The sequence below is a fragment of the Labrus bergylta genome, chromosome 21 (genome assembly GCF_963930695.1).
Source record: "Labrus bergylta chromosome 21, fLabBer1.1, whole genome shotgun sequence".
Taxonomy (NCBI): domain Eukaryota; kingdom Metazoa; phylum Chordata; class Actinopteri; order Labriformes; family Labridae; genus Labrus; species Labrus bergylta.
The window spans coordinates 15,645,613-15,661,514 of record NC_089215.1 but is presented as its reverse complement, the minus strand read 5'-3'; the positions used below and the strand labels follow the sequence as shown (position 1 = coordinate 15,661,514).

Below are 15,902 nucleotides of genomic sequence, written 5' to 3'. Positions count from 1 at the left end.
CAGACAATGTGATATGGGAGGCGGAGCCTTTAATGATCAGTGTTAAAGATAATGTGATATGGGAGGAGGAGCCTTTAATGATCAGTGTTACAGACAATGTGATATGGGAGGTGGAGCCTTTAATGATCAGTGTTAAAGATAATGTGATATGGGAGGCGGAGCCTTCAATGATCAGTGTTACAGACAATGTGATATGGGAGGTGGAGCCTTCAATGATTGGAGTTGCTCAATGAAACATAGTGAGGCTCTAACAGAGGATGAGAAACAGATATAACGTGAGCTGTACCAACCACAGGACAGAGATGGAAAGTAGTGAATTGCATATACACGCGTTACTTTAAATGAGTAGTATTTTTTTGTGTAACTTTTTAAGTAGTTTTTAGAATCTGTACTTTTACTTTTACCTAAGTAGGTTTTTTTGTACTTTGCTACATTTTAAATCACATCCGTTACTGAGTAAATAAAATGTAGGTCTTCTATGAATTATTTTACCTCATCGCACCGGAGTGATGAGATTCAGAGAGACCATTTTGTACATTTATGTTTATGTTTATGCCCTCTATGGGCAAGTAAAGAAATGTTGTATCTGAAGAATAATCTTGGGTTTTGCGTTTATACATTCTGAATATATACAGTATTTATATACATATTACATATTACTATGGAAGGAAAGGGAATGATTTACCTGTCCTGTGTGCTCTGTTTCATCTTTGTTGATAAGATACATCACAAAGAATCTGAAACACACACACACACACACACACACACACACACACACACACACACACACACACACACACACACACACAGTTATTAGGAAACAGTGTGTGTTGTTGAGTCAAGCTGTCACACACAGACAGGAAAATAAACAATCATTAAAACACTGACATGCAGCTAATGTTCACCTGGAAGAACAATGGTATATTATAATAATATACAATAATAAATCACACATCACATCCCTGATTTTTTAAAACAGAAGGCGTACATACACACACACACACACACACACACACACACACACACACACACACACACACACACACAGATTGCACAGTCCAAGTGTACTCACAGGTAGTTGGCTAAGTTGTGCTCCTGCAGTGTGTGCGTCTCAAAGCCGTGTGGAACTGTGTCGAAGTAATCGTTCCCTATCCCACAGATGAAACATTTAGTCTGAAACACACACACACACACACACATTAATATTTACCTCTTTCATACAGTTTTATTAACAACAGTTATTTCAACAGTTATTCCAAATCAGCGACTTCCTGCCTCTGAACTGTGTATGTATCTGTGTGTGTGTGTGTGTGTGTGTGTGTGTGTGTGTGTGTGTGTGTATGTGTGTGTGTGTGTGTCACCTCCATGTCTTCCTTCACTTGTTCCTGTTGGTCTCTGAGTTCTCCAAAAGCGTCGATGATCAGACCTTGAGATGAAACAAAGATGGATTAAAAACAGACTGACTGCATGTTATTGTCATTATGAGCACAGGTTTATTCATACAATGTCAGTTGATTTAATATTACATTAAATACTTATATATAATGTTATATTAAATAAATGATATCGTTCTGACCTCTGGTACTGTTAGGAGGTTAGTGTGATTAAACAGCTAATCTGTGGTGTTTGTTACTGAGAGTCAGAATCATCAGTTTAACCTGCAGAGGTCAGACTGTGTGGACACGACATGATGCTGCAGGACTGAATATATATCATATACAGACTGTGTGGACACAACATGATGCTGCAGGACTGAATATATATCATATACAGACTGTGTGGACACAACATGATGCTGCAGGACTGAATATATATCATATACAGACTGTGTGGACACAACATGATGCTGAACTGAGACAGACTGCAGGACTGAATATATATCATATATAGACTGTGTGGACACAACATGATGCTGAACTGAGACAGACTGCAGGACTGAATATATATCATATATAGACTCATATACAGATTGTGTGTAAATAAAGTGAAGGTTTGGAATGAGAGCATAAAGACCTTATAAAGTACATGACTCAGTAAAGAGGTTACCAGTGCAGCTCAGTCCTGTTTACGTCAAAGAGACAGAAAAAACTAATAAACCACTGAGACCCTTAGACCCCAGTGTGACAGAAGCTAAATCCTAAAAAACAAACAAACAAACAGACAAACAAATTGTGTGTAAATTACTGTTAAAGTAATATTCACAGTTATTATGAGGGTGTGTGTGTGTGTGTGTGTGTGTGTGTGTGTGTGTGTGTGTGTGTGTGTGTGTGTCTGACCCTGGATGATGGCGAGCAGGATGACAATGACGAAGAAGAAGAAGGTGATGTCGAAGATGATGCGATAGATCTCGTACTCGTCGCCTGCTGGGTCCTCAATCTGGTCCCCGATTCCTCCCCCTGCCCTCACCCCTACATACATGTGGAACATGTAGCACTGAGGGGGAGAAAACATGTGGGGGGAGAGAGAGAGAGAGGGAGGAAACATTTGGGGGGGGGGAGAGAAAACATGAGAGATGATAAATGATTATCTTGGCTCAAATGAACACTGAGATAATAAAAGAACACATTTACTTTTTTATATCTTTCTTATCTGATAGGGTGAGACAGGGAGGAGCAGGATGGAGCAGGGCAGGGCATGGAGGGGGGAGGGTGGAGCAGGTAGGAGCAGGTACACACACACACACACACACACACACACACACACACACACACACACACACACACACACACACACACACACACACACACACACACTTCTGATGTTGTTATTCTAACAGATTTCTGTTAGATTGTCTTTTCACATGAAAGGAGCAGAAACATTTATCTGTTTCACTCTGTGATACCACTCCATCTAAACCAGACCGGACCAGACTGGACCAGGACTAAAGCAGGACCAGGATAAGGACCAGTCCAGCAGGACTATTGTGGTCCTTTAAAGGCAACAGAGGATCAGTCTGGAAAGATCCGGGTGACTGAAGATGAGGATTAGAGAGAGAGAGAGAGACACACACAGGTACGCACATGCGCACACACACACACACACACACACACACACACACACACACACACACACACACACACACACACACACACACACACACACACACACACACACACACACACACACACACACACACACACACACACACACACACACTCTGTTTCCTCCATCAGTGACCTCTGACCTCACATGGACTGATATCCATTCATCCATTCAACCTTTAAGATAAGGTTAGATGAATGATGTAACTGTATTAATCCTGAAGGACGTTCTTGATATTCTTGACGTTCAGAGAACCACATGAAGATGATGAGAAGAGGACACTCTCTAAACATGTGAGATGAGTTTCACTGTTTCAAACAAAGCTTCCTTCCTGTATGGAGCGAGAAAGGACGACTCATTGTAACGGCTCCAGAGCGTCTCCACACATATGGATGAAGGGTGGAGCTGCTGACAGCCCAGGACTGATTTAACCCCTGGTCATATTAATAATAATCATGTCAGAATCATATTTACAGACTTATTTACAGAGCTTTTATTTTGAAAGCATACAAAGGTGGATTTGTTTTCCTGATCTCTGGAAGTTTGAGCGTCACATCTCTGCAGTGCAGTTACCGCCAACTGACAAAGACCATCTTTTCACTCTAACTGTGCATGGCTGTTAGTGCCCCCTGTTGGTGGGTTAGAGTATTTTTACAATGAGTCTGATTTACAGAGAAAGAGGCAATTTATCTTTTAATAACTGAATAATGGATCATTTGAATACAAACAGCAGCATCACACAGAGACGCTTTTTGCTCTGCAGTGCAGTTAGAGGAACATTTAACCCTTTGTGTGTTTGTGAATCAGACTTGGTCTCTTTGACTCATTTGATGGTTTAGAGGGAACAGAAGCAGCTCAATCCTTCAGTGAATCAGGTCCTAAGTGCTATAATTAAAGCTAACATGTGGAGCAGAGAGGAATAATCTCAGAGCCTGAGGGGAAGCAGACTGTCAGAATAAAAGCTCTGATCCATGACTATGTGTCCATACATGGAGCTGGTCCGTCTGCTCAGGATGTTTGATTCGCTCAGACAGCATGAAGCAAAGAGAACATCAGACAGCTCACATTCACCACACAGAGCCCCCGGACCCACATGTTTACTGTGAAGTTTATGTTTTAAAACTTCTCTTTTTAAGATAAAGGTCCATCTGTGGTCTGTTAGCTTAGCATATAACGCTGTGGTGTGTTGTTTGAGTTGAAATGTAGCCACATGTTCCTGTTCAAAGCTGTAAGTATATCCACAGCAGCCTCCACCTTCACACACCTGTTCTTTATTTGAGCGTATTAAATGACTTGTATTTATTTATTAAGGGGTTAAAATCAACTTTTTAAAATTACATAAAGTAAAGTCCTCGATCTCTCGTACTCACTGTCAGCATGTCATCACACTTCATATCCGGCAGTTCGCCATCCTCTCCTTTATTGTAGAACTTCCTAAAGAAGTTAAAGGCCACCACAGTGTAGAGATACACAACCACGGCCAGCAGACCCACCGTCAGCACCAGCTGGGGGAGGAACACAACAACACAACATCATATACACAACAGCAAAACATCAACAGCAAAACATCAACACAACATCACCAACACAACCAACACAACATCACCAACACAACATCACCAACACAACCAACACAACATCACTAACACAACATCACCAACACAACATCACCAACATAACATCACCAACACAACATCACCAACATAACATCACCAACACAACATCATCAACACAACATCACCAACACAACATCATCAACACAACATCACCAACACAACATCATCAACACAACATCATCAACACAACATCATCAACACAACATCACCAACATCACCAACACAATCAACACAACATCACTAACACAACATCATCAACACAACATCACCAACACAACATCACCAACACAACATCACCAACACAACCAACACAACATCACTAACACAACATCACCAACACAACATCACCAACATAACATCACCAACACAACATCACCAACACAACATCATCAACACAACATCACCAACATCACCAACACAATCAACACAACATCACTAACACAACATCATCAACACAACATCACTAACACAACATCACCAACACAACATCACCAACACAACATCACCAACACAACCAACACAACATCACTAACACAACATCACCAACACAACACAACCAACACAACATCACCAACATAACATCACCAACACAACATCATCAACACAACATCACCAACACAACATCATCAACACAACATCAACAACACAACATCACCAACACAACATCACCAACACAACATCACCAACACAACATCAACAACACAACATCACCAACACAACATCACCAATACAACATCATCATCACAACATCAACAACACAACATCACCAACACAACATCACCAACACAACATCAGCAACACAACATCATCAACACAACAACACCAACATAACATCACCAACACAACATCATCAACACAACATCACCAACACAACATCACCAACACAACATCATCAACACAACATCACCAACATCACCAACACAATCAACACAACATCACTAACACAACATCATCAACACAACATCACTAACACAACATCACCAACACAACATCACCAACACAACATCACCAACACAACCAACACAACATCACTAACACAACATCACCAACACAACATCACCAACACAACATCACCAACACAACCAACACAACATCACTAACACAACATCACCAACACAACACAACCAACACAACATCACTAACACAACATCACCAACACAACATCACCAACATAACATCACCAACACAACATCATCAACACAACATCACCAACACAACATCATCAACACAACATCACTAACACAACATCACCAACACAACATCACCAACACAACATCACCAACACAACCAACACAACATCACTAACACAACATCACCAACACAACATCACCAACACAACATCACCAACACAACATCACTAACACAACATCACCAACACAACATCACTAACACAACATCACCAACACAACATCACCAACACAACATCACCAACACAACCAACACAACATCACTAACACAACATCACCAACATAACATCACCAACACAACATCATCAACACAACATCACCAACATAACATCACCAACACAACATCACCAACATAACATCACCAACACAACATCACCAACACAACATCACCAACATAACATCACCAACACAACATCATCAACACAACATCACCAACACAACATCATCAACACAACATCATCAACACAACATCACCAACACAACATCACCAACACAACCAACACAACATCACTAACACAACATCATCAACACAACATCACTAACACAACATCACCAACACAACATCACCAACACAACATCACCAACACAACATCACTAACACAACATCACCAACACAACATCACCAACACAACATCAACAACACAACATCACTAACACAACATCACCAACACAACATCACCAACATAACATCACCAACACAACATCACCAACACAACATCACCAACATAACATCACCAACACAACCAACACAACATCAACAACACAACATCACCAACACAACATCAACAACACAACATCAACAACACAACATCAACAACACAACATCATCAACACAACATCAACAACACAACATCACCAACGCAACATCAACAACATCACCAACACAACATCACCAACACAACCAACACAACATCAACAACACAACATCACCAACACAACATCATCAACATCACCAACACAACATCATCAACACAACATCATCAACACATCAACAACACCAACACAACATCATGAACACAACATCACCAACACAACATCAACAACACAACATCACCAACACAACATCACCCACACAACATCACCCACACAACATCACCAACACAACATCAACAACACAACATCACCAACACAACATCATCAACACAACATCACCAACACAAAATCAACAACACATCAACAACACCACATCATCACCAACACAACATCACCAACATCATCAACACAACATCACCAACATCACCAACACAACATCATCAACATCACCAACACATCATCACCAACATCATCAACACAACATCACCAACATCACCAACACAACATCATCAACATCACCAACACAACATCATCAACACAGCATCAACAACACAACATCAACAACACAACATCATCAACACAACATCAACAACACAACATCAACAACACAACATCAACAACACAACATAACCAACACAACATCATGAACACAACATCACCAACACAACATCATGAACACAACATCACCAACACAACATCAACAACACAACATCACCAACACAACATCACCAACACAACATCAACAACACAACATCACCAACACAACATCAACAACACAACATCAACAACACAACATCACCAACACAACATCACCAACACAACATCAACAACACAACATCATCAACACAACAACACAACATCATCAACACAACATCATCAACACAACATCACCAACACAACATCACCAACACAACATCATGAACACAACATCATGAACACAACATCAACAACACAACATCACGAACACAACATCACCAACACAACATCACCAACACAACATCACCAACACAACATCACCAACACAACATCACCAACACAACATCAACAACACAACATCACCAATACAACATCATCATCACAACATCAACAACACAACATCACCAACACAACATCACCAACACAACATCAGCAACACAACATCATCAACACAACAACACAACATCATCAACACAACATCATCAACACAACATCACCAACACAACATCACCAACACAACATCATGAACACAACATCATGAACACAACATCAACAACACAACATCATGAACACAACATCACCAACACAACATCAACAACACAACATCAACAACACAACATCAACAACACAACATCACCAATACAACATCATCATCACAACATCAACAACACAACATCACCAACACAACATCTTCATCTTGTGCAGATGTTGGTGTGGTTGTGTTCCGTCTGAATGTGTTTACCTGTTTGCCGTTGTGTGTGACAGACGACAGGATGGTCCTCAGCGTTTTGAAGCCCATAGCGATGTCGAGCAGGTGAGCAGCGAAGAAGAAGTTGTTGTAGTGACCGAGGATTGACATGGTCATGTACCAGGCCAGGTACAGGAATGACTGCATATATAATGTCAAATACAATCTTATATGATGATATATATAATTGTATAAATAATATCAATCATAATATCCAATATAGCATATAAAATAGATTCACAGTATGTAAAGAGAGCTGATGGTACAGGAAGGACTGCAGGGGGAGTTACAGATGATTTGAACAGTCTAATTGTTCACACTCACATTGTCGGTGAAAACAACTCCGAGCTTCCAGATCTGATATTTCACATCGATGGAGTTCAGTCTGATGACAGGAAACACATTCATGGTGAATAAAGTCCAATTAGTGTAATGGGAAAACATTCACACCATGAATTTAACTCACTTAACCTGTCTGCTCATTAAGACATTAACACTGTGTCTGTAACACTGTGTCTGTAACACTGTGTCTGTTACACTGTGTCTGTAACACTGTGTCTGTAACACTGTGTCTGTAACACTGTGTCTGTTACACTGTGTCTGTAACACTGTGTCTGTTACACTGTGTCTGTAACACTGTGTCTGTTACACTGTGTCGTTTACACTGTGTCTGTAACACTGTGTCTGTAACACTGTGTCTGTTACACTGTGTCGTTTACACTGTGTCTGTAACACTGTGTCTGTAACACTGTGTCTGTAACATTATTGGAACACTCACACAGCAGCCAGTGAGCCATCTCTGCGAGGTTTCCTCTTCTTATGAGCGTCGCTGAAGTCCAGAGCAGCTTTGTCCATCCCGAGCAGCTCGCTGATTCGGTCGTGTCCGTAAAACTCTCCGTATTTATCCATCACCTGACGACCACAGGAAAACACTTAACATCATCTATATATGTATATATATATATATATATACACATATATATTCATGTGTATATACTGTAAACAAACTGGAATAAAAGTTTAACATAAAAACGTAATAAAGAACTCTTGACTTCTCTCTGGATGTTCTGAGACTCCTCTGTTTGTATGAATTTATAATCTTGTATAATCTCGGTGGTACATGTGCATGTCCTCAGTTGTAAATTTAGTCTCATATGAAATATGATTCAAAGTTGATAATAATAGAGAGGAGGTGGCTTCACAAAGTGAGACTAACAGAATCAGGAGGACATGTCAGAATCACTGACTCTCTAAATGAAGCTCCTGAGATGTGTCATAAACAATCATTTCGATCAGCTCTCTGAGGATCTCTGTGGACAAACTCTCAACCTGACAGAGAGGATTATAAAGAATCTGATTGGTCGAGGAGATCCTCTGTGAAGCTTTGACACCTACCTTTCTCTTCACAAACTTATCCCAGTAATTATTTGGAAAAGATCTGAAAAGAGACGACACAAAGATATCAGTCACAAAATCTGAAAATTATTAAAATAAAAACGGAAGACTGACAGGGGAGAAAGAAACAATAATAAGGAAGACCACAACTGCCTCTGAATGTTATTGTTTATGTTTATATAAATATATTTACTGAGTGTTGATGACCAATCCGTCCCACTGTCTTTTGATGTCCTCTGAATGTTATTGTTTATGTTTATATAAATATATTTACTGAGTGTTGATGACCAGTCTGTCCCACTGTCCTTTGATGTCGTCCTCTGATGGTTGTTCTGTGATGTACAAACCATCAAACTCCAGTTTCCTCGCCACTTCCTTTTCTCTCTTAAAGATCACCAATGGAACCTGCAGCACACATTACACACACATCATATTATGTATACAGTGTATATAGATTAAACAATAAATGATATATACAGTGTTTATATATTAAACATAAATATATATACAGTGTATATATATTAAACATATATTATATATACAGTGTATATATATTAAACATATATGATATATAGTGTATATATATTAAACATATATTATACAGACTAACATACAAAAAATCACAAATTACAAAAAGATCATTTTATTTGTGTGTGGCTATCCATCCATTTTCTACGCTTATCCAAGTTGGATTCAGGGTGTCAACAGGCGAAGTAAGTCAACCCAGACTTCACTCTCCACAGCTACGTTTTCTCCAGATCCTCCTCCTGGGGCGTTCCCAGGCTCCTCCAGCGAGCTCTGGGCTCCTCAGTAAGTCACCTCGTTACCTGTCAGCTGCAGCGAAAGACTCCTGGACTAACCAAGCCTGAAAGGCCTCCATCTCCATCCTGACAGATTCCTTCACCACTGCTGTTGTCCACCAGCTGGTTCTTAGGTGTCCACCAGCGGGTTCTTAAGTGTCCACCAGCGGGTTCCTAGGTGTCCAACAGCGAGTTCTTAGGTGTCCAACAGCGGGTTCTTTGGTGTCCACCAGCGGGTTCTTTGGTGTCCACCAGCAGGTTCTTAGGTGTCAGCAGGTTTTTAGGTGTCCATCAGCGGGTTCTTAGGTGTCCATCAGCGGGTTATTAGGAATCCACCAGCAGGTTCTTAGGTGTATACCAGCGGGTTCTAAGGTGTTCATCAGCAGGTTCTTAGGCGTCCACCAGCGGGTTCTTGGGTGTTCCGATGGTATTCTGGTTGCAACTCTTAGCAGCCGCTTCCACAATGTAGACTTTGGACATGGACCACTCAGACTCCATGACCCAAACCTCCCCAGTGTGTAGGGAAGAGAAATTCTTCCAGAGGTGGGAGCTGAAGACCTCACTGACAGGGCCGTCTGCCAGACGTTCCCAGACCACTTGCACTACGCGTTTAGATTTAGTAGGTCTGTCCAGCAGCCTTCCCCAGCATCCAATTAGTTGACAGTTCTGCTCCTCTCTGGAACCCCTTCCAGGACCCCACCCAGATACTCCAAGAAGGCCCCTAACTGCTGCTGGGTTCATATGCACACACAACAGCCAGAGCCTTCCTGTCCACCATCTGTTATTTCTATTCTATAAGCTTCTTTACACTTTTTGAACAGAAATAACTCAAATTACATCAGACATCTATTTTGAATGACATTTTTTAGAATATCCTTTAGATATTAAAAATTAAGATAAACTTGATTAAAAATCGACATCATTCATCTGAAACGTGGTTTGAAAAAGTCTGGATTCAGATTTAAATAATACTATCTGTATATAAACAGAGTATAATCCTTATTATGATAATCTTAATATTATTATAATATGTAATGATGTGTGTGTACTGGGACCTTGAGGCAGTAGTATCCGATGATGCAGAAGAAGGAGATGACAGTGTGCAGGATGGCAAGGATTCGTAACATAGGCTCCATGTAGCCGCTGCTCTCCTCCAGAACGAAACGCACTGTGACCGGCTTCAGCACCTCCCCTGCCTCCTCCAGCACCTCCTCCTTCACCTCCGCTGCTTCTCCTCCCAGAGGGTCCCACTGAACACTGCTGTCTAAACGGCCGCTTGTCAACACCACCTCCCTCTGCTCCACCACGGAGGAAGATGTGGAGACCTGCAGGGACAGACATCAGGACTTTGACTGAATGGTAACCGAGAGCATCAACCACGAGAGCGAGATGAGGAACAAGCAATGCTATTAACACATGATAACACATATTATTACCTTATAGAACATGAACACATGATAACACATATTATGACCTTATAGAACATAAACACATGATAACATATATTATTATTTTATAGAACATGAACACATGATAACACATATTATTACCTTATAGAACATGAACACATGATAACACATATTATGACCTTATAGAACATAAACACATGATAACACATATTATTATTTTATAGAACATGAACACATGCTAACACATATTATTACCTTATAGAACATAAACACATGATAACACATATTATGACCTTATAGAACATAAACACATGATAACACATATTATTACCTTATAGAAAAGCAGGATGAAGTTGATTGCGAAGGCGACAAACAGGGCGAGCATCCTCATGTTGTAGAAGTTTCTGGCAAAGTAATTCTGCAGCAGAGAGTGAGAGAGGCGGAGTTAGAGTGATTCTAAATGATACAGGCTGTTTATTACTTTTTCACACTGTTTACATTTAAACCTATCTGCAGTGTAAGACGAGAGCTGTCCTCCTCACTGATCATAAACATCTTCGTGATCAGACACTGACAATATTAGAATCAATCACAGGTGTAGTACCAGCAGCTTCCTCTGGTAGGCGATGATCTTCTTCAGGACAGCAGACTCCTGAAGGTCGGGTTCATCAGACTTTGAAGTGTGAAGTCTCTTTACTTTGGGTATCGTCTTTTCCTTCTTCTCCTGTTTCTCCTGCTTCTCTACAACCCTGAAAACAAACACTGAACAGCTCTAATGATCCCAAACACACTGAACAGCTCTAATGATCTCAAACACACTGAACAGCTCGAATGATCACAAACACACATTGAGCAGCTCTAATAATGTCTCATATCCTTTAGGTTTCATTTGTCTTCAGCGTTTCATGAAACCGTTTACAGGAACATTAACGTACTCTGATGTTTTCTCTGGTTCCGATTGTGTGTCTGCTGTCGCCTCTTTCTCCTCACAGGAAGGACTCTTCGACTGAAACATAAAAACACACAAACACATCAGATAAGCTCAGCTTCTTTATCATCAGCACTCCTCTCTCTCTCTCTCTCTCTCTCTCTCTCTTGCTCTCTCTGTCGCTCACTGTTTGGAACAGATAACCTCAGCTACTCTATCCTCATGTAGTTATGATTTAAGTCCTCTCTGTCTCTCTCTTATGATTATTTAAGATAAACTGGATTAGACTTTAAACTCTAAAGAAATCAATCAGAGACCAACCTGATGCCTCTGTCTGAGCTCAGGTGGGGGTGCTGTGGGTGGGGCTTGGGGTGTTGGGGAGGGTACGGGGGAGTTGAGCAGCTCGGTGAGGCTGGCATTGGGGTTGTGGGGGGTGATCTTGTATTGCCCCCCCTCCCTCCTTAAGTCCAGACCAAAGATGTCCGACAGCAGCTCTGTCTCGCTGGTGTTCACCGCCAGGTCGGCCAGGTCCTCCTGAGGGGAGGGTCTCTTCTCACGCTCCTCCCCCTCTCCCCTTACCTCGTCCTGCGTGGGGTCGGGCATATTGGCCAGCAGTTCGGACACCTGGTGGGGGCAGGTAAAATATAATCAGCAACAGATTGTACTGTGTTCAGGTTTTTATTATAGGTGTGATGTTCCCTCACCTTGATGGTCTTGGCCCCCTCTACCAGCCCCCCACCCATGAAGCTGTTGTAGAAGATCCTGCAGAAACCTCTGGCCACGCTAAATGCCATGTGCAGCAGTGCTAGCAGGAAGGACCAATAGAACGCCATCAGGGTGGTCAGCAGGTCCTTCAGCGTCATGTTTTTCATCCTCTTCACCTGCTTCTTCACACTCTTCATCGACAGAACCTGCACACACACGATATCATATTTCTGTTTTTTCATCCACCAACCAATTAAAACGACTTAATAATGTTTGTTTGTTTGAATGGAGGTCACATTGATCACTTCTGATGCATTCAAGAACGCCAGGAAATCTAAACACTGATTGTTGATGCTGCGTTTAGTCCTTTAGGTGTGGGGCGTCAAAGCAGCCGTCAACTAGGCTTATTACACCATAAGCTGAGGGAAGGGGGCTGTGTGTTGTTGTGTTGCTGTGTGTGTGTCACCTTTATTAACATCATGACGTTGTAGCGCAGAGCTAACAGAGCCATACGGACGGTGGTGACGGAGAAGAAGCCCATCTCAGGACTCTCCTCGTCGGGTTTCTCTCGCTCGCTCTCCTCTTTGACGGCCGAGCGCTCTCCGGCGTCGGACATCTGAGCGGCAAGCTGCATCTCAAAGATGGTGTCCTCACAGAAGTTGACAAACAGCTCCATTTTCTCCTTCTCGCCTCCCTCGTTCACTACGTCAAAGATGAACTGACGCTTGGATTCCTTCACCTGGACCGGAGAAAAAAAGAGAGCAAACATTCCCATTCAATCAGCCCTAACCCAAACTAGTGTCTGTAACTGTTTCCTGTCTGTAGATGCTTCCTGTCTGTAACTGTTTCCTGTCTGTAGATGTTTCCTGTCTGTAAATGTTTCCTGTCTGTAGATGTTTCCTGTCTGTAGATGTTTCCTGTCTGTAACGGTTTCCTGTCTGTAACTGTTTCCTGTTTGTAACTGTTTCCTGTCTGTAGATGTTTCCTGTCTGTAACTGTTTCCTGTCTGTAACTGTTTCCTGTCTGTAACTGTTTCCTGTCTGTAACAGTTTCCTGTCTGTAACTGTTTCCTGTCTGTAACGGTTTCCTGTCTGTAATGGTTTCCTGTCTGTAGATGTTTCCTGTCTGTAACTGTTTCCTGTCTGTAACTGTTTCCTGTCTGTAGATGTTTCCTGTCTGTAAATGTTTCCTGTCTGTAAATGTTTCCTGTCTGTAAATGTTTCCTGTCTGTAACTGTTTCCTGTCTGTAACGGTTTCCTGTCTGTAACAGTTACCTGTTTGTAACTGTTTCCTGTCTGTAACTGTTTCCTGTCTGTAACGGTGTCCTGTCTGTAACGGTTTCCTGTCTGTAACGGTTTCCTGTCTGTAACGGTTTCCTGTCTGTAACAGTTTACTGTCTGTAACTGTTTCAGTTTCCTGTCTGTAACGGCTTCCTGTCTGTAGATGTTTCCTGTATGTAAATGTTTCCTGTCTGTAACAGTTTCCTGTCTGTAACGGTTTCCTGTCTGTAACAGTTTCCTGTCTGTAACTGTTTCAGTTTCCTGTCTGTAACGGCTTCCTGTCTGTAGATGTTTCCTGTATGTAAATGTTTCCTGTCTGTAACGGCTTCCTGTCTGTAGATGTTTCCTGTATGTAAATGTTTCCTGTCTGTAACGGCTTCCTGTCTGTAGATGTTTCCTGTATGTAAATGTTTCCTGTCTGTAGATGTTTCCTGTATGTAAATGTTTCCTGTCTGTAGATGTTTCCTGTATGTAAATGTTTCCTGTCTGTACATGTTTTCTGTATGTAAATGTTTCCATGTTTCATTTCATGTTGTTCATTGTCAGCACCTGAGGCTTCTCCCACTGCGTCCGGCTGGACTCGCTGATCTCAAAGTAAACCCTCTCGATGCGTTTGGCACTGCCCATGATCTCAATGCGTCCCAGGTAAGGCTGGAAATAATTCAAGACGCTGTCGGCCAGCTCCAGAAACGTCTGTAGCCGTGTGTCATGAGGCATGTGCTCCGACAGGTTGGTCAGCAGGACTGCCACATTGAAGCCTATGTCCTAAAGAATCACAGAAAACACTTTCACAGAATGTTTCCATCAATAAGAGTTCACCAATAGAAGGTAAAGAGTTAAAGTCGATGTCCTAGAGAATCACAGAAAACACTTTTACTACACTCCCTCAACATGTAGTAAATGTGAGACTGAATTCTCTGAATCTATGTGAGGGTGTTTGTTCTCAGGAGCGTGTGAGCTCTGACAGGAAGTGTGAAGCTAACCCTCTTTAAAGAGGATAAAGTCAAGAAGGTGACACTACCAACCAGTAATAGTGTTTTTTTTTTTTTTTTTTTAAAGATTTATTTTTTGGGCTTTTTGTGCCTTTATTGGAGAAATGGGACAGTGGATAGAGTCAGAAATCAGGGAGAGAGAGAGAGTGGGGAATGGTATGCGGGAAAGGAGCACACAGTTTGGATTCAAACCTGGTCCGCCCACTTGAAGGACTACAGCTTCCATACATGGGGCGTGCGCACTAACCACTGCGCCACCAGCACCCCACCAGTTATAAGCTTTAGATTCTC

General features: G+C 41.6%; 1 protein-coding gene across 1 annotated transcript in view; it reads right to left on the bottom strand.

Moving 5' to 3' along the window:
- Positions 1–15,902, bottom strand: part of ryr2a (ryanodine receptor 2a (cardiac)) — a 75,293-nt gene that overhangs the window by 4,070 nt on the left and 55,321 nt on the right. Inside the window, exons 88-105 of the mRNA XM_065949267.1 lie at positions 15,169–15,384; positions 13,806–14,078; positions 13,339–13,545; positions 12,956–13,258; positions 12,642–12,712; positions 12,311–12,455; positions 12,038–12,124; positions 11,353–11,622; positions 9,772–9,902; positions 9,498–9,540; positions 8,881–9,014; positions 8,427–8,487; positions 8,097–8,243; positions 4,413–4,547; positions 2,277–2,433; positions 1,362–1,426; positions 1,073–1,173; positions 686–737 (exon numbers count right to left, since the gene is read on the bottom strand). Of these exons, the coding sequence (XP_065805339.1) occupies positions 686–737; positions 1,073–1,173; positions 1,362–1,426; positions 2,277–2,433; positions 4,413–4,547; positions 8,097–8,243; positions 8,427–8,487; positions 8,881–9,014; positions 9,498–9,540; positions 9,772–9,902; positions 11,353–11,622; positions 12,038–12,124; positions 12,311–12,455; positions 12,642–12,712; positions 12,956–13,258; positions 13,339–13,545; positions 13,806–14,078; positions 15,169–15,384 (2,598 nt within the window). The remainder of the gene's footprint in view (positions 1–685; positions 738–1,072; positions 1,174–1,361; positions 1,427–2,276; positions 2,434–4,412; positions 4,548–8,096; positions 8,244–8,426; positions 8,488–8,880; positions 9,015–9,497; positions 9,541–9,771; positions 9,903–11,352; positions 11,623–12,037; positions 12,125–12,310; positions 12,456–12,641; positions 12,713–12,955; positions 13,259–13,338; positions 13,546–13,805; positions 14,079–15,168; positions 15,385–15,902) is intronic.